Source organism: Mus caroli, unplaced genomic scaffold (assembly GCF_978045245.1).
Source record: "Mus caroli unplaced genomic scaffold, Mus_caroli_1 scaffold_4, whole genome shotgun sequence".
Lineage (NCBI taxonomy): Eukaryota > Metazoa > Chordata > Mammalia > Rodentia > Muridae > Mus > Mus caroli.
The window spans coordinates 88987503-89004009 of record NW_028227259.1 but is presented as its reverse complement, the minus strand read 5'-3'; the positions used below and the strand labels follow the sequence as shown (position 1 = coordinate 89004009).

General features: G+C 38.1%; 1 protein-coding gene across 1 annotated transcript in view; it reads left to right on the top strand.

The window, feature by feature from the left end:
* The window catches only part of LOC110294877 (transmembrane protease serine 11A), a 33334-nt gene extending 17935 nt beyond the window's left edge, over nucleotides 1-15399 (top strand). Inside the window, exons 5-8 of the mRNA XM_085836204.1 lie at nucleotides 4385-4556; nucleotides 6660-6919; nucleotides 12078-12220; nucleotides 15238-15399. Coding sequence (XP_085692330.1) covers nucleotides 4385-4556; nucleotides 6660-6919; nucleotides 12078-12220; nucleotides 15238-15399 — 737 coding nt within the window. The remainder of the gene's footprint in view (nucleotides 1-4384; nucleotides 4557-6659; nucleotides 6920-12077; nucleotides 12221-15237) is intronic.
* Nucleotides 15400-16507: the final 1108 nt, after the last annotated feature.

Genomic DNA, 16507 nt, shown 5'->3' with positions numbered 1-16507 from the left:
AGACACTCCAGAAGAGGGCGCCAGATCTCGTTACGGATGGTTGTGAGCCACCATGTGGTTGCTGGGATTTGAACTCTGGACCTTCGGAAGAGCAGTCGGGTGCTCTTACCCACTGAGCCATCTCACCAGCCCGTGTTTGTCTTTTAAAACAAAAACCTATAAAAGTGCAATGAGAATGTTTGTTCTTCTTGACAACACAAAAGTATGAGGAAAATATATAGAAAATCAGAAAACACAATAGAGCACCAGAAAACTATTGCTTCAGACTGGTAAATTGCATGCCCATTGGAAACTGATTGACTAGTAGAAGAAAGAGCAAGAACTATAAAGGTTTCAGAATTTTCAAATGAACAGTGTTTAAGAGCAGTTAGAAAAGGACCATAGACTACAGAACTCATATGCACAGTCTTTAGGGAGCCGATGTGTGTGTGTGTGTGTGTGTGTGTGTGTGTGTGTGTGTGTGTGTGTGTCTGTGTGTCTGTGTGTGTCTGTGTGTCTGTGTGTCTGTGTAGGTGAGATGTCTTTCTATCTCTTTCCACCTTGTTTTTTGCATTGTTTTGTTTGAGACAGAGTCTCCTGCTAAATTTGAAGTACAGTGGTTTTGCCTAAACTGGCTTGGTAGTGAATTAAATGGACCCTACTGTTTTCACCTCCCCAGTGCTAAAATTTCCATATCCAGATTTTTACATGATTGTTAGAGCTCCAAACTAGGATTTTCTTGTGTGGATGCTAAACAGTTTTCTGACTGAGCACTCTCCCTTTCTCTGTTAAGGCTGCTTTGACAGGTAAGAGCAAACTGGTAACTGCTAGGAAAGAGAGTCACTTTTCTTTCAGAGTATTGCTCCTGGTAAGTTGGCCACATTACTGTAGAAGGCCACACATCCAATGATATATTAGCAACAAAAATGGATGAATGTGAAGGTGAAGGACAGAAGTAAAAAAGAGATAAAGTTTGATAGATAAGAAGGGGATATGAATCTGGGAGAGAGGGAGGGGAGAGGTAAATATGATCAAAACACATTGTACAAAATTCTCAAAAAAAAAAACTATGTTCTCAGAAAACATTTTATTTAAGAGCCATTCAAAAAAATTAGAAAATGACAGAACCTAAGTTAAATCTAGACATAACTTTAGTTCTTCCATACTTTCACCAGAATCTATTTTATTTGAATACCTAAGTGTGTAGAGTGGATCTGTCACTAGATACAATGTTGGGAAATCAAAGGTACAATCAACTTCTTAGGTCACCACTGTTACGAAACAGCTCACGGTGTGTGTCAGAGACAATGTGCTCCATTTCCCATCACAAAGGCTATAGTTTGCAAGACCACTAATGCTGCTAAATTGTCTTGCCTCCAAAAATGTGTCAGAGATGGTCACTATAAGTAAAATATTTTTCATGCCTATTCTTGGAAAGAAAAAATTATTTTATAAAAATTGGAATTAATCATCTAGGAACTGACAGATAACCTTTTAATGCAATGTTCTCCCTAAAAATTTGGTTCTTAAAAATCCATTTACAAAGCCAAGCATGGAGGTTGATGTCTTTAATTCCAACACTCAAGAGGCAGAGGCAGGAGAATTTCCCTAACTTTAAAGCCAACCCAGTATAAATAGTGAGTTTCAGGTCAGCCAGGGCAATGGAGCAAGATTCTGTCAACAGTAAAAACAGGAAAGGCAGAAATACTATTTCTAATGATGCTGCTGTAGTGCTTGTCCCAAAGTCATTTCTGGAAATGGGCAATTTGTATTTCCCTGGTACTAAATCAATGAAGATCTAATCAAAAAAAAAAAAAATTCTAATGCATGGCCATGAGCCTTGTATCTTGCTCGCTACTCAAAAAACACCAATGATTTAATGATAAGCTGTTGGTGTAAGGAAAAAGAGGTGTTCAGAAATTTAACCAAAGCAAAGAAATCAGAGCTTCTGTCTTGGTTATTTGCCAATTGTTATTACAAAGCATTGTAGCCATGACAACTCTTAGAAGAGAGCTGATCAGAGATTATGGTTTCAGAAGATGAATCTATAACCTTCATGGTGGAGAGCATAGCAGCAGGCAGGCAGACATGATACAGAAGCAGTGGCTAACAGCTCACATCCTGAAATGGCAAATATGAGTCAGAGAGAGAGAGAAAGAGAGAGAGAGAGAGAGAGAGAGAGAGAGAGAGAGAGAGAGAGAGAGAGAGCTAACTGGGAATGGTGCATGTTTTGAACCCTCAAAGCCTGTCCCCAGCAATATACCTCTTCCACCAAGGCCACAACCTCTTAATCCTTCCCAAACAGTTCCACTAATGAAGGCCAGTCATTTAAATACACAAGACCACAGGGTGCCATTCTCATCCAAACCACCACAGTGCTCTTTCCAACAAATATCATCTTTTTGGTGGGAGCAAGCACCCAACTTATTTAGGAAGCTGTACAGAAGCATATTAGATTGGTGGTACCAGGGTAGTTACAAATTCAGGATATGTCACCCTTCTGTTGAACAGACTGCTGATATACTGCATTGCTGCATGGTCTGGGTTCTGTAAAGGTAAAGAAAAGTCACAGATAAGAAAGTTTTGGAATTAACATTTCCTTCGTACCCTTTCCAATGAATCATTAATTCTGCCATTATTATGAAGACAAAAAGAGCATCTTTTCTCAGAATAAAAGGGGTAGTTGACAAATAGTCACTTCCCCTCAGAAACCTAAGGGGGATTAAAGACAAGCAACTTTCTTCCAGAGGACAAGGGAGGAAGCACTCAGTGGAGAGCAGTCTTTTAGTGGCATCAGTCTCTCTCTCTCTCTCTCTCTCTCTCTCTCTCCCCTCTCTCTCTCTCTCTCTCTCTCTCTCTCTCTCTCTCTCTCTCTCTCTCTCTCTCTCTCTCTCCCCTCTCTCTCTCTCTCTCTCCCCTCTCTCTCTCTCTCCTCTCTCTCTCTCTCTCTCTCTCTCTCTCTCTCTCTCTCTCTCTCTCTCTCTCTCTCTCTCTCTCTCTCTCTCTCTCTCTCTCTCTCTCTCTCTGTGGTTTATTCAAGAACCTTGCAAACTACTTGAGCTAGAAAATTGTGTTTCTTCCATAGGCTAAGCACTGAAAACTTGAGCAATTGCATCTTCACTCCGACTGGTGGGTGCCTTCAAAGATGATATGGCACTCATTATTTTCTTACGTTTCTGCTTCATAGAGATCATTGTCACCAGCAACTCGTATAACTCATATAGAATTTATAAAAGAGTTAGCAGAATGACAAATCATTGCTTTCCTCAAAGAGAAATAGTGGCAGGGACTATTTCTGAGGAACATGGCCCTCTAGTTTGTCACTATCTTGTTCTGTGAGTCCCTTTAACTAAAATGTCACCAGTTTTTATGCAACTTCTCACCATCATATTTCCCAAGTGTTACTCACTTATAAGTAAAAATTGTAAATATTCGTTGTTTCCAACATGTTATTTCATATATACCTAAAGTTCATTTCCTTTGTCAGATTTCTGACTGTGTTGGAAATCGGCAGAATTTAACCTTAAGATGATCTCTTACAATATTCAGCTCATGTTATATAATGATACATGGTAGTTCCCTTTAACATTTTTGCTTATCTTTTGAGAGACGGTCTCTACCTTGTGATTTTCCTGAGACACAGGCATGTACCACTGACTGTGTCCACCTAAAATATTTTCTTAATCCACATCATCTAATTAGTTAGGAGCACATCTGAGAAGTACTTTAAACACAATTTATGTTGGAGCTTCTTAAAGTTTTTTCATCCTAAACTCTTTGAGAAAAACAAGCTTATATGTAATCTTAAGTAAACAAAAGAGACAAAAGCAGGCATGTTTTGGTTGAGACAAATTGTGAGGCCCAGGGGCCTGTGTAATTATTTTCTCTTCTCAACCGGCAATGGAATCCAAGAGGATTTACTCTGCACTCTTGGAAAACCACAGTTCTGCATTAAAGGAAACTATTTTGTGGGTTTTATTCATCCACTATTTTCGTCTAACACAATGAGTAAGAAATTACCCAGCTAATTAGATGTTGCCTCTTATATACAATGTATGTTAGAAACCCAGTGTCCTAGCTTGTCTGTTTGCTGAACTGTCTAGATCCATAGTTAGTGGCCTCTGGAAATTCCTGGTTATTATGATGACTATATAACTACCAATTGTGAGTCCATGGGGCTAATACTGTTAGTGCATTATAGTGCATTAAAGCTTCACAAACAACATATATCCACACAGACAAAGGTTGGACTAGACAATGTATCAATGCATAAGGAAACACAAAGAATGAAGAGCAGTCAGGCCTAAAAAATGAGAGGTACCAGGTCTGCATTGTAGCATTCTGTGGGATCCTCTGTGTCAAAAGCTAGACAGCTGTTTCTTATAAATGGTTTCATCTCTTTCAGATTGTGGCAATCGAGCTATCCCATTAATTGCCAACAGAATAGTGTCTGGAAACCCTGCAGCCAGGGGTGCCTGGCCGTGGCAAGTTTCCCTTCAGCGAAGCAACATCCATCAGTGTGGGGGCACATTGATTGGTAACATGTGGGTCGTCACTGCAGCACACTGTTTTAGAATGTAAGTTATTGAACTTAAGTCAGTCCCCAGTTTTGCTCAAAACTGTATTTCCACATTCTAGTACCAATCAAGTAAAATAAGAAAATATTCCTGATGCTTTCTAAAGCCATGTTGTACTTGCATTCTTACTTGGAAAGTTTAGTGGGAATAAAGGAGTACTGAACATCATCCCAGAATCCATTAATTAAGTCTTCAGAGTTTAACTAAAGAAATTGCAACAATAGCAGAAGTCATTCTAACACAACAATATACTGATAAATCTAGCCCTTTATAAAGTAATGCTCTCTTAGTGCCTGCTTTATTAAGCACTTGGTAAGTCTCATGTGGTAAGTAATAAACTGAAGATAAAGTCTTCAAGGAGGGCAGGTACTGTGTGATCATTGATGCAGAACTGTTCAGGTCAAATTTAAACATTGGTGGCCGAAGTTTGACTGTGATTTGCATTACATCTTTAGAAATCAAAGCTGGAATATACGACGTGTGAGAGCTAAGCTGGCCAGACCTTACATGGGAGAGTAAATTCTGAATTGGGTGGAGTACTTAAGAGAGCTTGACAAGATGGAATATTGTTACAAAGTCTCAGATGACAAAGGGGCAGGCACCACCATCTGCCTTGCCACTCAAAGAGCAGTTCACAGAGCAGCAGCTCCCACATCACTAAGGAATAGATGAGATATGAAAATGGTTAAACCCTGTCCCAGAGCTACAGACTCAGGAGCTGCATTTTAATAAGAGCCCCCAAATCATTTGTGTGCACATTAATATTGGAGAAACATTGTCCTCTGCGATGCAATCTTATTCTGAGAAATCTCTAAAACAGATAATAGAGTTGTATTAACTGATCTGAAGTCCTGTCAGATTTCTGGAGGAGACTCAGAGTCAAGAAAGAACTTGCCAGCAGGCAGAGCCACTCATAGATGAAAGGGATGCCAAGGTGAACAAAGGGATTCCTGAGTGGAGCAAGCCTCCATCTGCAGAGGGATCAAGCAGAGGCAATGGAGAGTTAACAATGGCTTTATAGCAGCAACCAGAACAATTATTAAGCTCCGGGGTGCTACAGGCACTTGATTAGACACTTTAAATTTTATTTTATATAATTCTTAGACCCCCCTCCCTCCATGTAAGGCCTGATGGGGAAGTTCTTTCACTGAGACGTGAATCTAGAAGTACTCAAAAGTACAGATGTGTAAAACAAACAACAGAAAATACCACGTTATCATTTATTAGATGTATTATTTAACGACATATCATTAAAAATAAAAACTACCATATTGCTTCAATCTAGTATTGAATAAACATGAGAATTGACTACATGAAAGATTAGTATCTCAGAGGGATGTTCTAGCATCAAAAGTTATCATGCATAAGTGAGACTATGTAGCTCCCACTTATAAAACATCAAAGAATCCCACTATCCCTTAAGTATAGCCTAAGCATTTTCTCTCTCCCCATAAGACACTCTGGTCCCCACCTACCTTCTTTCCAGCATCATCTTCCACTGTTATTCCATTGGTGCTGTAAACTGGCCCAAGGCCCACCTGGAGACTTGTCTCCCTCATCATCTCATAGCTCAAGATTCCCCATCAGCCATGTCTTACCCTAAATCTGCTGTTCTAAAATAAAATTTAAAAAATGCCTTCCATATTCTTACACCACTAGTACATTACCCATTGTCCTATTTTATTTTATTTATAATCTTTAGAACTCATATCTATTTGTCAACATTTTAACATATTTCTATAATTTTTCTTTTCACCCAAAATACTCATTGAACTGAAAATTTACATTTGGTTCACTTCTTTCATATGCATGATTAATAAGTATTTGCTGAGGGAACAAGCAAATAAAAATGTATGTGATCTACAGTTCTAAAACTCAATAATTAAATATTAAATTTAACAGCAATTGGCTATCGGTATATGTTCTTATATTTAAGTCATGAGCAACAGGCATATTTAAATAGCTAATGAGACTATAATTGCAACCAACTATTTTCAGGGTGGTATGTTCTACTGTATTAACCTAAATGCATGTTGTTAAATCATCTAAATGGTGTAGTTGATGGATACTGTACATCTCATGTATGCTTCTAATCTTTCCTAGCAATTCAAACCCTCGCCAATGGACTCTTAGTTTTGGAACAACAATAAATCCTCCCTTAATGAAAAGAGACGTCAGAAGAATTATTATGCATGAAAGGTATCGCCCCCCAGCAAGAGACCATGACATTGCTCTTGTGCAGTTTTCTCCCAGAGTCACCTTTTCGGATGAAGTGCGCCGAATTTGTTTGCCAGAACCCTCTGCATCTTTCCCACCAAATTCAACTGTCTACATCACAGGATTCGGAGCACTTTACTATGGCGGTGGGTACCTCAGAGCAGCAAGCAGACCTCTTAGCTCTAACAGATCACTTGTATTTTCTTGCCCTCCCTTTCCCCGCAGCTCGTTTTGGTTAGTTAGTGCTCTTGTTTTACAAGGGACAGAAATCCAACACAAAAAAAGAAACAGTGCAGATTTAGCCCTTGTAATTCAAGAGTCTCCTGTGAGAAATTTAAATATAAGTAGAATGAAGAGTTTAAATGATGTTGCTGAACCCTGGAAAGCTGTCTTTGTCCCTCACCCCCACCCCCACCCCCAGGTTAGTTTCACCAGCTGGAACTCGAGCTCCACTCCGTGGTAGAAATAGCTCACTGCCGTACAGGAGTACAGGATTAACCGACCACTAAATATGTTTATGCCTATGCAGCTAGTTTAATGGTGACTAAGAATAAAACTAATGTAGCGATAAATCATCAAAACCTTCTTCCCCTCTACAAAACAATCCAACTTATTACTAACCTATAAGGACTGTTACTTTCAGTCATTCTCAGACACACTCTGGATTCTACAATTTGCCTTGGATATATAAATAAAAAATGGCTAGAGAGTTTAGCTATCATCTTGATAAAATGCAAAATGGGCTTCTGAAAATGGGAAAATCCAATCAAAGCAGCCTGCCTTATGTATACACAAGGAACTTCAAGAAAGAAGACTCTAATCTCAAGATCCACCAAGGGAACTAGGAAAACACTTAGACAAATATCACCAGGAACAGGCTTTGTAAACTCTAGATTCACTTCAGATATTCTCTGCAGCTCAGTTCCATCTTAGGCATGTTGAACATGCATTGTTTTCTTCATGGTCATAACCCTGATTGCAGAAAATATTATCCATTGTTTCTTGGTTCCAGCAGGATAGCAAGGCTGATTTCATACCATGTCTGCACTTTAATGGGTTCTTTCTGCAACACAATTTTGAAAGGAACACCATAAATACTTCTTAGTATAAGAGCATCCTCTTCTGGCAATAGTTTGAGGTTGGAGCAGATACATACCTGACAGAGTACATTCTGGGTAGGAATAAGATTAGACATTTATAAAACAGTCTCCCTTGAAATAGGAGGCCAAACCTTACTACAAGAACTTATGGCTTACTCTCCAAGAAAGTCCATATCCATGTATGTAAAGTCACCATCAGTAAATAGGAAATAATTGAGAGCATACACTGTATGTTCTAAGACAATATGAACTCAAACTAGAAAATAATAGCAAAATATAACAGGAAAATATCCAAATGCTTAGAACTTAAAGAACACATCCATAAATGAAAGTTTTAGGGAAAAAAATCTCTTAAAGCACCTAGAAAATACTATATGCAAACTGTATTTCTTTACATTAAAAAGAAGATCTCAAATATATAAACTAAGTGTCAACTTTAAACTAATAAAGATGAGAAAGATAATCTAAAACAAACAGAAGGAAATAAATAATAAAGATGAAAAAGTAGAGGAAATGGGCAAATAGACATGAGGTTCTTCTATATAAATTAATACTCTTTAAAGAAATGTCAGCGTCATTAGGAAGAGAGGCCCCTTGGTCTTGCAAACTTTATATGCCTCAGTATGGGGGAACGCCAGGGTCAAGAAGAGGGAGTGGGTGGGTAGGGGAGTGGGGGGAGGGTCTGGGGGACTTTTGGGATAGCATTTGAAATGTAAATGAAGAAAATACCTAATTAAAAAAATAAATTAAAAGAAAAAGAGTAGATAGATAGTTCTTACCCAGGGCTGTTTACTTTTAAAAGCACAGGGAGTATTTTACTGCACTTTTCAAAATCTATATAATTATATAAATATAGCCACCTCTTATTAATTATCTCTATTACTAGGAAATGAAAATTGCTAATATTTCAATAAACATTCTAAAAGCTTGGACAAAAAAAAGAAATGTCAGTAAGTGACCGCAAAGTAGATGGGAGCTATTTAGGACTTGGAGGTATAAATTTTGGAGCTATGTTGTTTTAATTTTATTATATTTTGCCAAGAAGTTTGCAATAAAAGTAATTAGTTTATCAATCACCTAGAAAATATCAACTGTCATATTCACTAACCCTTCCCAGAAGTGGAATTGGAATTTTTAAAATTGATAATAGTCAGACTATCTATATTTATATATAGACAAAGCATTTTATTGCCACAATATTATATTGGTGGAAATCTTTATGTTTTGATGTAGAACTGAAGTTATATTTTCTTACATTGGTACAGAATTTGTATATTGATACAAGTTTAAGGTTTTTGTAGAAATCTTTGTATATTGATACAAATTTTAAATTTAATTTTGTTTACACTTAGATAGGCATTGTTCCTATGCAACTCATTTAGGAATACAAGGCTTTGGCCCAGCCTTTTAATAGCTGCTATTGCAAACTATTTAAAATAATTAAAAAATACAAGTTAATAGACACATAGCTAAACTTATGGTCATATTAGATTCTAATGTAGTTACTTACAATAAAATATTTTCTCCGGTTATGGTGGCACACACTGGTAAGATTTGCTGAAGGAGGCGGAGGCAGGAGGATCATGAGTTTGAGGCCAGCCTGGGCTACACATTAAAATATCCAATAAAAAATATTCTCAAGGTTATTCAAATGGTAAATAGCTAAAAACAATCAATATCTGACAATTCAGTTATGCTATGTATAGATAATGTCTTCAAAACCATCAGAGATCCACAGAATATGGCATTTAATATTATTTTATTATTTAAAAAATCTTTTGATTACAAGACATGTCTGCTCCTGAAAGTAACCCCATTCTACTTCAAAGACAATATTGAGCATCCATACCTCCATATAGACTTGATTTAAGTATAGCAAGCTAGCCACTGTGCAAGAAATGCCCTAATTTTTTGCAGAATGCGGTCCAAAAGGACAAACGCACACAGGATAGTCCACTACTAAGCTCTGTCAAGACAGAGTAACTAGTCCTTCATAATTACTATTTCACTTACAGTCTATCAGATATCCTGGGCCAGAAGGTCAAAGAGAGATGCTCCAACATTATAAGAAATGTTGGGGACTGTTCAGGCAGTCACCTATCTCTGTCATTTGTATAGTTTTGGAAGTTATGTCTTTGTGCTTCCTGAATACTCAAATAATATTTAATCCCTTCTCAAATCTCTGACAGAGTTGAAGACTAAATAGTTATAGTCTCACAATTACACTTAAGTTGCTTAGCATTGAAGATGTTCTAAATTTAAAAGGATGGTTTTCAGATGGTAATACAAGTTAAAAATCAAACATGATTTAGATATAGAATTGTAAACTCAATAAGTTAAGATAGATAATAAGATACTCTATCTAAATTGCCAGATATAATAGACTAGTTATAATTAAAATATGCCATACCTTATAATTTACAGAATTTTATATCTGAGAAAAAAGAGCCTTTCATTGGACTAAAAGGAGAAATTGTTGAGGTTTTGCCTTTTACTGTCTATTGTAATGCAAATGTAGAACCTGGAGTCTGCACTAGCCCTATCCCCCAAGTTATTTCTGATTGGTAAATAAGTTGACAGCCAATATCTGGGCAGAAGAAACATAGGCAGGGTTTAATTTTCCTGGGCTTGAGATCAGGGATGATCAACTTGGGGTTATCAATAGGAAAGTAGATTCTAATAACATGGAAGGTAGGTATTCACCCAATCATTGTGCTGTTTAAGGCTGATTATAAATATAAAGATCTTTATTATAAATATAAAGATTGTGTGTGTGTGTGTTTTCATCCAGGAACTTAAATACCCAAAGCAGGGTAGAAACTCCAGTTTGGGATTTAATAATTTCTACAACACGTCAGAAGTTCAGGTTATTGGATCTTCTTTTCTGAGTTTCTCAGAACAGTAGTTTGGGCCTAGCCTCATCTGTAGCTCAAGATTTCCTTCCAGACTGAGTGTTTAAATTCTGTTTCTTGCAGATATAGAGCTTGCCTCCTCAGCAAACATGTGCAAGCAAACATGGAGAAATTATACATCTCACCTGATTTGACCAGGTCTGCCTTGGAAAATCTCCAGTTTGATTATGCCAAAGTCAATCTGTTTGAAGATATTATTTTATATAAAAATTTCTCAACACTTTGACACATATAATTTAAACTTAATTATAAAAATTATTTTCATCACTTTCACCTAGTCCATCCCATGCTTGGGGAAAAAGAGATAACACAAGAATCTTGAGGCCGTGCTGGAGTTCTGCCAACCAGAGTATCATGATTTCCTATCTAGTCCATAGCTGAGGAAAAGAATTCCAGAACGTTTGTGGTATTCTTAGTTTCCTCTGCTTCTGCCTGTCATAAGAACCTAGCTTAGGTTAGATCCCTACATTTTTCTGAGACAAAGCCATTTTTCACACAACAGAATCATATACAGGTAAGATCTTTGTAAATGTGCAGGACTGAGTGAACATTATTTAAGAGGTATTTTATCAAGCCAAGAAACAACACCAACTAAGCATGTAAATTTTTAGAAACAATCTGAAATCAATAAACACAACACTCATTAAAAAAATAGAATGCTGTCTTTAAAAATAAAGACTAGTTTGAAGGGCTCAGCAGTTAATAGCACCGATAAATAGCACAGTTAATAGCACCCAGGTCCTTCCAAAGGATTTAGGTTCTGTTCCCAATATTCACATGGCAGCTCCCAATCATATGTAACTCTAGTTCCAAGGAATCCAATTCTTCTACCCTCCACAGACACTGCAAGGATATGGTGTACAAGCATACAGGAATGCAAAACTTCCATACACAGAACACATAAATCAAAATTAATTAAAAATAAGTTATTTTTAAAAGTAAAGATTCAAGGGTTTTCCAGAAAACAATTGGCAATCCTACTTATTTATTAAAATGAATGTTACAATCCATTTGTTTGTTTGTTTGCTGAGACAGGGTCCCACTGTGTAATCCTGTCTGTAGAACAAACAGGTATCAAACTTTTAGAGATATGCGTCTCTGCTTTTGTGGGTATTAATGGCACGTGCTATATTTTAGTTAGATTTTTTTTTCTAGGACTGCTCATGCTAGCCTTACTCTATGTAAACAACTTTTGAATGAAGATTAGCAAAGACTCTCCTCTCCTCAATCCATCTAAGACTTATTGAAAAGTCTGAGAATGCTTTGTTGTTGTCTTTTCTTTTCCCATTAAGGGGAATCCCAAAATGAGCTCCGTGAAGCCAGAGTACAAATCATAAGCAATGACATCTGCAAGAAGCGACACGTGTATGGCAATGAAATAAAACGTGGGATGTTCTGTGCTGGATTTCTGGAAGGAAATTACGATGCCTGCAGGGTAGGTTGGAGAGAAAATAATTCAAAATCACTAACTCAAAATCTTTCTGCCTACCCCAGGAAATACTCTATGTTCTTTTTTTTTCCTCTCTTTTTAAAAAATTTTTAATGTTTTTTTATTACGTATTTTCCTCAATTACATTTCCAATGCTATCCCAAAAGTCCCCCATACCCTCCCCCCCACTTCCCTACCCACCCATTCCCATTTTTTTTCTATGTTCTTTACAGTCACGTGGGACACAGACACGCTGACATTTTCAAATGTGTTACTATCATAGCACCTAAGGACTGTTAAGTGTTTTCTTATTGAACAACCTGAAATAAGCAAAGACTTCTTTGACTTTATCAAACACAAAATGTAAATGTCTTAGTCCAGAAACTCTTAGGATAAGTCTTGTAATGTTGCCTTACACAACAGGCTCACAAATTACAAAGGCAGCAATCATGTACAGTGAACTGGGGAAGCTCTAAGGATATAATAGAAAAGAAGTAGTCTCCCCTTCAAGAAAACATTCTTTTGGAACAAGCATCAGAGGAATGATGCTTTAATGAGACCTAAAGAATAAGGAGCACTTATTATGCAGTTACAGAAAAAGAAAGAGAGAATAGTTACAACTGTGAAGACGTCTACATTCATAACATGACCAGTTACTGTAATTTGTCGTCGGTAACCCCAAAAAAGCAGAAGCAGAATGGCAGGTGAGAGGGCTATTTAATGGGGTGCAAAGCTTGATTAGGTATACCTGTCAGTATCCTACTGTTCTTCATGACATTGTTCCCAGTCTTCCAGAATCTGTGTGTTGTGTGTGTTTTCTGATGAAAATCTGAGTCTGTTTCTTTCCACATGCAAGAATTCTTTTTGAAATGAAACCCTTGTAAATATCAAAGAGGTAAATCTACTCAGTGAAATGATGAGACTTTTGGTAGCATGGGGTGACAAAAGGCCCTGCCCACAAGTCCACAAATGACACACAATGAACAAGTGTTGGGGGGAAAAAAGAAAAAGAAAAAGAACAAAAATTTGTAACACACAGGCCAGGCCAGAGTGGGATCTAATCCATAGCTAACCTCTGTTGCCAAGAGTGTGGAAGGAGACCGTTCTAATTTAAGGAACAGATGGGAAGAAGTGAGTGGAAGGTCACCAGAAGGCTTAGAGCAGATAAGGGATGATAATTCAGAGACCCATGGAAAGATTTGTGGACCAGAAGATTCACTGGAATTGGACTCAACGAAGTATAAGAAAGCCCCTACTCATAGAAAAAGCCACTGAAAAAAGTGGCTCAAGTGCTGGAGAACAGTCATGGTAACCCGGGTAGATGATCAGGGTTTCAGAGCATCTGATAATACAGAATTATAAGCATCCATGTAGCATATAATCTTATTTTTTTCATTATTTTTTTAATTAGGTATTTTCTTCATTTACATTTCCAATGCTACCCCAAAAGTCCCCCAAACCCTCCCCCCACCCCACCCTCAACTCCCACTTCTTGGCCCTGGCTTTCCCCTGTACTGAGGCATATAAAGTTTGCAAGACCAATGGGCCTCTCTTTCCACTGATGGCCGACTAGGTCATCTTCTGATACATATGCAGCTAGAGACAGGAGCGTATGATTTTAAAATGCACACTTTCTCTTTGCCCAGTGCAGGCAATGGTGGTCGCACCCAGCACCCATGGCTAGCTTTCCCAAGCCAATCTGGTCTCTGTTCCTTGCCTGGTGCCAGCAAGGGCTGTCTCACTCAGCTCCCTCCCCCCCCAGCTTTGATAAACCTCTAATGGCTGTTCTGCAGCTGTGCCCTTTGCCCTTTCTCCTGCTCATGTTAGTCATGGGGGATGGGAAACACCAGACAGGTACAAACTATCAGTCCCTGGGAATTACAAGTCTGTTATTTCCTATTTGCTCTACACCCTCGCCAGAATATCTCTCTCTCTCTCTCTCTCTCTCTCTCTCTCTCTCTCTCTCTCTCTCTCTCTCTCTCTCCCTTCCTCTCTCCCTCCCTTCCTCTTCCTCCTGGGACCCAGAAATCCAGCCTGATTCTCTGCCTAAGGCTTCTTGGCATCTTTATTGCCAAGTTAAAATGGGGAAGGTTCACATGGAATCGCAGCCCCTTTTAAGGAAGCAAAATTAGCATCAAAATACAAACAGCAGCAGGGCAATCCACAACACACATACATCAACTCCTTATATGACCAAATGCTTATCTAGAATTCAATAAATATCCCCTAACATAGAGGAGGGAGAGGAGGGGAAGAAGAAGGAGAAAGAGAACGAGTAAAAATGAGGATTTCTCCACCAAACATCTCAGTAAACAAGATCCAAGCACAAACCAAAAAGCATCAGAACTGTTGATGAGAAATCCTGCCTTCCAAAAAGTAAATGCTCACAACTTAGTGCAGATTTGCAATTTTGTTTCTGGTTGGAGCTCAGCTAAGAGTTTGATCTAATAAAGATTCCAGTTGGGCAGGGTTGGAGGGCAGGGTTGGAGGGCAGGGTTGGAGGGCAGGGTTGGAGGGCAGGGTTGGAGGGCAGGGTTGGAGGGCAGGGTTGGAGGGCAGGGTTGGAGGGCAGGGTTGGAGGGCAGGGTTGGAGGGCAGGGTTGGAGGGCAGGGTTGGAGGGCAGGGTTGGAGGTGGTTCTTACGGTGATATTCAGATCACTACATCACATAGTAGGTGAGAGAAGCTACCTCCATTCGACAACAGATCCCAAAGGAAAAACTTTTTGCCTCAGCAGAGTTTCACTGATGTACAAACCACACTTCACGTCAGATCTCATCTCATGCCCAGCAGTAGATGGACAACACAAAATGAACTCAATTGTAATTTGGAGATGTTTTTTTTGTCTCCTATTGCTATGTTTTAGCATTTTCTACTATACTGGTCTAATGCTTGTATGTAATGGGCTTTACTTTCTTATTTAGTGTTGGTAATCTATACACATGCTTAGAATAAATAAGTGGTCCATCAAACTTTTGTAAATGATAAACTGTTTAGCCAATTGTTTTTCTTGTTTATTTTCAGGGTGATTCTGGGGGACCATTGGTTATAAGAGACAACAAAGATACCTGGTATCTCATTGGAATTGTGAGCTGGGGAGACAACTGTGGTCAAAAGAACAAGCCTGGGGTGTACACACAAGTGACTTATTACCGACACTGGATTGCTTCAAAAACGGGTCTCTAACTCGCTACAGATAGATGTTAAAGACAACCGTAGCATGCCGGTTATATGCATATAAGAATTCAGACATCCATTTGGTGGCATTGGTACAATGAAGTGAGATTAAATAGCTGGACCTAGCAATGTGAAACACATGATTTATTTCAGAATCACATATTTGTGAAGGGATAGGTTGATTTATCATTGAAAAATGCAGTAAAGATATTTCATCTCTTTAAACCAAGGGTATACAGGATGCATTATGTGGTTTTACAGATAGCCTGGGAGAGTTTTAGAATATGTTTTTTCTGGGTACCCTTCAAGTAAAAAACGTTTTGAATCTTCAGAAACGTCAAGGTGCTCATACAGGTCCCTATGATTTATCTAGAGCTCATACTCATCTTTTTGTCTTCTTTACATTTCTTCTAGACTTTTCCAGTTTTTTCCATCACAGGAAATAAGTTTGTTACTTCTAAATGCATATCAGAAAATTTAGAAGAGAAGATTATATCAAAATTTGGTGGCAAAATAAAGTGAAGTTAGTTTAAACTTTGCTGGGAAACTTTTCTGGATTTTTTTATGGTTTTTAGAAACACTACCATGTATACAACACTCATATCGCCATCCCGATGGCATAGAGATACATAAGAGAAATACTGATTAATGGTACTTAATCAATATATAATTTTTATCCTGAAAAATTGAGAGGGATGATGACTGAGAGCTGTTCCAGGATAGGTGTACAAGATTTGACATTTTGAATGTCCACTTACATATTTTGGTCACCAGGGGGAGATTTTTGTCCAGCATTTTCTTAAGGTCAAATAATGGAAAACAACAGGGAATTTATGTCCGGGAAGTAAAAACAAACAGATTCATGAAGGCATCAGGAAAGTGAAACATTGTTGCCCACAATAGGGCTAAATAAGGCTTTATCGGAATATTTCTTGCCTGTGAGGTGTCTAAATTTGCAAGTTAAGGTATATAAACAGCTTAACAAAGTTATTTGCAATTTGCATCCTTAGCTGTCAAATTCACATGCCCTCTTTCCTTGCAAAGTTTGTTTATGGCTGCTGTATGTATTGAATCGGTGTACCTAGGACATTTCTCACTAAGTGCTATTGGATCAGTT